The 7,806-nt window shown below is 40.8% G+C and overlaps 1 protein-coding gene across 1 annotated transcript in view; it reads left to right on the forward strand.

Annotated features, from left to right (window-relative positions):
- Positions 1-7,240, forward strand: part of Cap-G (Chromosome associated protein G) — a 104,421-nt gene extending 97,181 nt beyond the window's left edge. Inside the window, exons 23-24 of the mRNA XM_071665321.1 lie at positions 963-1,080; positions 7,027-7,240. Coding sequence (XP_071521422.1) covers positions 963-1,056 — 94 coding nt within the window. The 3' untranslated portion in view covers positions 1,057-1,080; positions 7,027-7,240. The remainder of the gene's footprint in view (positions 1-962; positions 1,081-7,026) is intronic.
- Positions 7,241-7,806: the final 566 nt, after the last annotated feature.

Genomic DNA, 7,806 nt, shown 5'->3' on the forward strand with positions numbered 1-7,806 from the left:
TTTCTTAGTATCTAAGCTTTAGTCTTTCCATTCCTCTTCTTGTTTTTTATCCTCTGTAGCTTACATGTGCTTGTCTTTTTCATCCCATGACAACCTTCTTCCTTAAGCCTGTCATGGATTTTCTAATCTCAGTCATTGTATCATCTTTGCAGTTGTGTTCTCTGGCTTACCACAGACTCATTTTGGACCGATAGAATCAGCCAAATTATAGAAAATTAATGATAAGCTTGTGAACATGCACCTCACACTTTTAACCAACTTAGTGACCTGGTTCATCATTGAAACCTTGTTTTTTGTTTGTCCTAAGTAGAATCAGTGTTTTTACTTAGAACTTTCCAGGTTTTTGAAGTTTCTTGCAGTTCATATGACCATATCCTTTATAGCATGGTACATCTTATAGAACATGGAGAACTTGTCTTTTACTAAATTCATTGGCAGTGTTTGAAGGGCTTTACCAAATGCACTAACTAAAGGGAGATAGCAAACAGCATGTATTAGGCTTCTACCTCTAATTCAAACTTTGGGTCAGTTGCAACTCAGCAATATTTGAATTTTAAATGATCACTTTATTAAATTCACCTGTTCCAGGAGTGGACATTTATTTCCTATCCCAAAGTATCTCCAGGATATTGCACTTTGGGTGTGAAGATTATGCATTTTACATGATATGGCTTTACACACTTACAATATCATGTTTCCATTGGAAGTTTATATAAAGGAGAATAGTTTTACAGGTGCTCATTAGCTATTTCCTGTGGAACTGGGTAACATCCAGGTATGCAAGGACTTTTTACTTAAAACCTGATAGTTTCTGCATACCACAGATTAGTGTTTAAAGTGTGCCTGATTTAAAGATTGCACTAGAATTCTTCCCTTGTGAATGGTGTAACTCCATTGCTATCCAAATTTTATTTATGCTTCATATGCATGCAACAACTGATAGTAAATTCATTCATCTTCAGCACTGATTCTGATAAGACCCCAACTACTTGCCAATCCGTCTGCTCTGCAACGAACAAGGACAGTATCAAGAGATCAAGCAGATCTAAGAAGTAATGACTCCATTAGACTACCTTTATAGTTAGTAGCATTTTTCTTTTGTTATAGTTTTGTTGACTGTAGTTCATATGCGTTGTCTTAATCAGGTTTTTATATTTAGGAATAATACAATTTTTATTGTTCTCTGCATTTTGTTCTAGTCTTCTTACTTTCAGTTTTAGGAAAATGACATTTTTTGAAAATTTGGAAACTTTTTGGTGGGCAGATTAGAAAGGGTAGTGAGTGGTGGGATGAAGAAGCAAGATTATTAGTGAAAGAGAAGAAAGAGGCATTTGGATGATTTTTGCAGAGAAATAATGCAAATGACTGGGAGATGTATAAAAGAAAGAGGCAGAAGATCAAGACAAAGGTGCAAGAGGTGAAAAAGAGGGCAAATGAGAGTTGGGGTGAGAGAGTATCATTAAATTTTTGGGAGAATAAAAAGATGTTTTAGAAGGAGCTAAATAAAGTGCGTAAGAAAGGGAACAAATGGGAACTTCAGTGAAGGGGGCTAATGGGGAGGTGATAACAAGTAGTGGTGATGTGAGAAGGAGATGGAGTGAGTACTTTGAAGGTTTGCTGAATGTGTTTGATGATATAGTGGCAGATATAGGGTGTTTTGGTTGAGGTGGTGTGCAGAGTGAAAGGGTTAGGGAAAATGATTTGGTAAACAGAGAAGAGGTAGTAATGGCTTTGCGGATGATGAAAGCCGGCAAGGCAGCAGGTTTGGATAATACTGCAGTGGAATTTATTAAAAAAGGGGGTGACTGTATTGTTGACTGGTTAGTAAGGTTATTTAATGTATGTATGACCCATGATGAGGTGCCTGAGGGTTGGCGGAATGCTTGCATAGTGCCATTGTACAAAGGCAAAGGGGATAAAAGTGAGTGCTCAAATTACAGAGGTATAAGTTTGTTGGGGTGAACCATGGAAAGTTCTGTGGAGCCTGGATGTGGAAGGGGAGCTGTGGGTTTGGTGCATTTTTACATGACAGCTGGAGACTGAGTGTGAACGAATGGGGCTTTTGGTGTCTTTTCCTAGCGCTACCTCGCACACATGAGGGGGGAGGGGGTTGTTATTCCATATGTGGCGAGGTGGCGATGGGAACAAATAAAGGCAGACAGTATGAATTATGTACATGTGTATATATGTATATGTCTGTGTGTGTATATATATGTGTACATTGAGATGTATAGGTATGTATATTTGCGTGTGTGGACGTGTATGTATATACATGTGTATGTGGGCGGGTTGGGCCATTCTTTCGTCTGTTTCCTTGCGCTACCTCGCTAACGTGGGAGACAGCGACAAAGCAAAATAAATAATAATAAATAAAAAGTTTGTTGAGTATTCCTGGGAAATTATATGGGAGGGTATTGATTGAGAGGGTGAAGGCATGTACAGAGCATCAGATTGGGGAAGAGCAATGTGGTTTCAGAAGTGGTAGAGGATGTGTGGATCAGGTGTTTGCTTTGAAGAATATATGTGAGAAATACTTAGAAAAGCGAATGGATTTGTATGTAGCATTTATGGATCTGGAGAAGGCATATGATAGAGTTGATAGAGATGCTCTGTGGAAGGTAGTAAGAATATATGGAGTTGGAGGCAAGCTGCTAGAAGCAGTGAAAAGTTTTTATTGAGGATGTAAGGCATGTGTACGTGTAGGAAGAGAGGAAAGTGATTGGTTCTCAGTGAATGTAGGTTTGCGGTAGGGGTGTGTGATGTCTCCATGGTTGTTTAATTTGTTTATGGATGGGGTTGTTAGGGAGGTAAATGCAAGAGTTTTGGAAAGAGGGGCAAGTATGCAGTCTGTTGTAGATGAGAGAGCTTGGAAAGTGAGTCACTTGCTGTTCGCTGATGATACAGCACTGGTGGCTGATTCGTGTGAGAAACTGCAGAAGCTGGTGACTGAGTTTGGTACAGGTGTGAAAGAAGAAAGCTGAGAGTAAATGTGAATAAGAGCAAGGTTATTAGGTACAGTAGGGTTGAGGGACAAGTCAATTGGGAGGTAAGTTTGAATGGAGAAAAAGGAGGAAGTGAAGTGTTTTAGATATCTGGGAGTGGATTTGGCAGCGGATGGAACCATGGAAGTGGAAGTGAATCATAGGGTGAGGGAGGGGGCGAAAGTTCTGGGAGCGTTGAAGAATGTGTGGAAGTCGAGAACATTATCTCGGAAAGCAAAAATGGGTATGTTTGAAGGAATAGTGTTTCCAACAATGTTATATGGTTGCGAGGCGTGGGCTCTGGATAGAGTTGTGTGGAGGAGGGTGGATGTGCTGGAAATGAGATGTTTGAGGACAGTATGTGGTGTGAGGTGGTTTGATCGAGTAAGTAATATATTATAGGGTAAGAGAGATGTGTGGTAGTAAAAAGAGTGTGGTTGAGAGAGCAGAAGACGGTGTTTTGAAATGGTTTGGTCACATGGAGAGAATGAGTGAGGAAAGATTGACCAAGAGGATATATGTGTCAGAGGTGGAGGGAACGAGGAGAAGTGGGAGACCAAATTGGAGGTGGAAAGATGGAGTGAAAAAGATTTTGAGTGATCGGGGCCTGAACATGCAGGAGGGTGAAAGGCATGCAAGGAATAGAGTGAATTGGAACGATGTGGTATACCAGGGTTGACGTGCTGTCAATGGATTGAACCAGGGCATGTGAAGTGTCTGGGGTAAACCATGGAAAGTTCTGTGGGGCCTGGATGTGGAAAGGGAGCTGTGGTTTCGATGTATTATTACATGACAGCTAGAGACTGAGTGTGAACAAATGGGGCCTTTGTTGTCTTTTCCTAGCGCTACCTCGCACACATGAGGGGGGAGGGGCCTGTTATTTCATGTGTGGCGAGATGGCGATGGGGATAAATAAAGGCAGACAGTATGAATTGTGTACATATGTATATATGTATATGTTTGTGTGTGTATATATATGTATACATTGAGATGTATAGGTATGTATATTTGCGTGTGTCGATGTGTATGTATATACATGTGTATTTGGGTGGGTTGGGCCATCCTTTCGTCTGTTTCCTTGCGCTACCTCACTAATGCAGGAGACATCGACAAAGCAAAATAAATGAATATATTGTTTAACATATTAGAAAATGTTTTTAAGTATTTGTAATTGTCTGCATTTTTATTATCTGTACATAAATAAATTATATGGGAGGGTATTGATTGAGAGGGTGAAGGCATATACAGAGCATCAGATTGGGGAAGAGCAGTGTGGTTTCAGAAGTGGTAGAGGATGTGTGGATCAGGTGTTTGCTTTGAAGAATGTATGTGAGAAATACTTAGAAAAGCAAATGGATTTGTATGTAGCATTTATGGATCTGGAGAAGGCATATGATAGAGTTGATAGAGATGCTCTGTGGAAGGTATTAAGAATATATGGTGTGGGAGGAAAGTTGTTGGAAGCAGTGAAAAGTTTTTATCGAGGATGTAAGGCATGTGTACGTGAAGGAAGAGAGGAAAGTGATTGGTTCTCAGTGAATGTAGGTTTGCGGCAGGGGTGTGTGATGTCTCCATGGTTGTTTAATTTGTTTATGGATGGGGTTGTTAGGGAGGTAAATGCAAGAGTTTTGGAAAGAGGGGCAAGTATGAAGTCTGTTGGGGATGAGAGAGCTTGGGAAGTGAGTCAGTTGTTGTTTGCTGATGATACAGCGCTGGTGGCTGATTCATGTGAGAAACTGCAGAAGCTGGTGACTGAGTTTGGTAAAGTGTGTGGAAGAAGAAAGTTAAGAGTAAATGTGAATAAGAGCAAGGTTATTAGGTACAGTAGGGTTGAGGGTCAAGTCAATTGGGAGGTGAGTTTGAATGGAGAAAAACTGGAGGAAGTGAAGTGTTTTAGATATGTGGGAGTGGATCTGGCAGCGGATGGAACCATGGAAGCGGAAGTGGATCATAGGGTGGGGGAGGGGGCAAAAATTCTGGGGGCCTTGAAGAATGTGTGGAAGTCGAGAACATTATCTCGGAAAGCAAAAATGGGTATGTTTGAAGGAATAGTGGTTCCAGCAATGTTGTATGGTTGCGAGGCGTGGGCTATGGATAGAGTTGTGCGCAGGAGGATGGATGTGCTGGAAATGAGATGTTTGAGGACAGTGTGTGGTGTGAGGTGGTTTGATCGAGTGAGTAACATAAGGGTAAGAGAGATGTGTGGAAATAAAAAGAGCGTGGTTGAGAGAGCAGAAGAGGGTGTTTTGAAGTGGTTTGGGCACATGGAGAGAATGAGTGAGGAAAGATTGACCAAGAGGATATATGTGTCGGAGGTGGAGGGAACGAGGAGAAGAGGGAGACCAAACTGGAGGTGGAAAGATGGAGTGAAAAAGATTTTGTGTGATCGGGGCCTGAACATGCAGGAGGGTGAAAGGAGGGCAAGGAATAGAGTGAATTGGAGCGATGTGGTATACTGGGGTTGACGTGCTGTCAGTGGATTGAATCAAGGCATGTGAAGCGTCTGGGGTAAACCATGGAAAGCTGTGTAGGTATGTATATTTGCGTGTGTGGACGTATGTATATACATGTGTATGGGGGGGGGTTGGGCCATTTCTTTCGTCTGTTTCCTTGCGCTACCTCGCAAACGCGGGAGACAGCGACAAAGTATAATTAATAAATAAATAGATAAATAAATTGTTTCTGATAAGACCTAAGCAACCCCACAGTATGCTCCTCAGCTACTGTACAATACTAACAAAACACAATACTTACAATAATGACCTGACAAGCTCTAACCAACTTCTCAAAATTAGTTGAGGTTACCAGTAGGGTGCCACAAAGCACATTTCCAAGACCGTTGCTCTTCTTGATCAACGTGAATGACATGTCAAAAGGGCTGGACTCTTGCATGAATTATGGTTACAGATATTGCCAAAATCGTGAGGAAAGTAGTGATGAACAATGTATCAACTTACATAAAGACCTTGACAAAACCCAAAATTGGTCAGATAAACAGTCAGTGATATTCAGCCAAAGCAAATGCATAGTCAAAGAAGGCCTTTATGTGTATACTATCAAGCAGGAAATAAGTTGCAGGAATCTGTAAGAGAAGGTGGGAACTGACACTGCATCAAACCTATTGCCAGAGCCCCAACTTGGGAAATTTGTAAAGACAGATTTCATATTGGTAAATATTAGAATTTCACTCCACTGCACAAACAAGAAAATGTTCATCAAAATATTTACACCCTACATTAACCAAAAACTAGAATATGCTTTTCAAGTTTGGTCACCTTACTTAAAGAGGTACAAAGGACTAAGAAGATCTGAGGAAAGGCAAACAAGATTTTATCAGAATTAAGAGAGCTGAACTACAATGAGAAAGTTAAATGCCACAAATTTGACTACCGTGGATGAGAGAAGAGTATGTGGTTAGCTGTTTGAGCTATATGCTGAGGGAATTTTATACTCATGGGGCCCCAACTCTTGAACAGTCTCTTCTGTCATACAGTCTCTTGAATTTATGTGTACTGCCTGATTTGAACTCCCCATTCCCTTCCACTAAAGTAATGTATACATCGGAGGAATCTCCCTATTATTCCTGCCAGAAGATTCAGCTTCCTTACCAGCCTTCTTATTTGGGATAGTGTCAAATGCTTTCTGGCAGTCTAGATAGGCTCTAGATAGTCTAGATAGCTCTTTAATGTGTCGAAATAAGTACAGATGCACCCTGACTTACAATGGGGTTATGCTCCAAGAAATTCATCATAATTTGAAAGTATTGTATGTCGAAAATACATTAAATTCATTTGATACTGTGCATCTAACCAACCGAACATCATAGCTTATCCTAGCTGATCTCAAACTTTCTCAAAACATTTTCATTAGCCAACACTTTCACAAAATCATTAAACACAAAGCTTGTTTTATAGTGTTGAATGTTGCACCATTGTAAAGTAGAAAAATCGGAAGTCGAACCATCATAAGTTGGGGAGCATCTGTATTAAGTTATTTTCTTTTTGTTAATACTGGTGTACTAATTGATTATAACTATTATTTCTAGCATCGACATTGACAAGACCCATACTTTTCACCAGTCTGTCTGCACTTCAGCTACCATAGAGCAAGCAGATCCAAGATGAAGTTACTCTTTAAAACTGCCTATGTGCCTCAGAGTAAATTTTCTTTCAAACATTGTCTAGATTATTAATATATATATATATATATATTTTTTTTTTTTTTTTTTTTTTTTATACTTTGTCGCTGTCTCCCGTGTTTGCGAGGTAGCGCAAGGAAACAGACGAAAGAAATGGCCCAACCCCCCCCCCCCATACACATGTACATACACACGTCCACACACGCAAATATACATACCTACACAGCTTTCCATGGTTTACCCCAGACGCTTCACATGCCTTGCTTCAATCCACTGACAGCACGTCAACCCCTGTATACCACATGACTCCAATTCACTCTATTTCTTGCCCTCCTTTCACCCTCCTGCATGTTCAGGCCCCGATCACACAAAATCTTTTTCACTCCATCTTTCCACCTCCAATTTGGTCTCCCTCTTCTCCTCGTTCCCTCCACCTCCGACACATATATCCTCTTGGTCAATCTCTCCTCACTCATTCTCTCCATGTGCCCAAACCATTTCAAAACACCCTCTTCTGCTCTCTCAACCACGCTCTTTTTATTTCCACACATCTCTCTTACCCTTACGTTACTTACTCGATCAAACCACCTCACACCACACATTGTCCTCAAACATCTCATTTCCAGCACATCCATCCTCCTGCGCACATCTCTATCCATAGCCCACGCCTCGCAACCATACAGCATT

This window comes from Panulirus ornatus, chromosome 10, assembly GCF_036320965.1.
Source record: "Panulirus ornatus isolate Po-2019 chromosome 10, ASM3632096v1, whole genome shotgun sequence".
Taxonomy (NCBI): domain Eukaryota; kingdom Metazoa; phylum Arthropoda; class Malacostraca; order Decapoda; family Palinuridae; genus Panulirus; species Panulirus ornatus.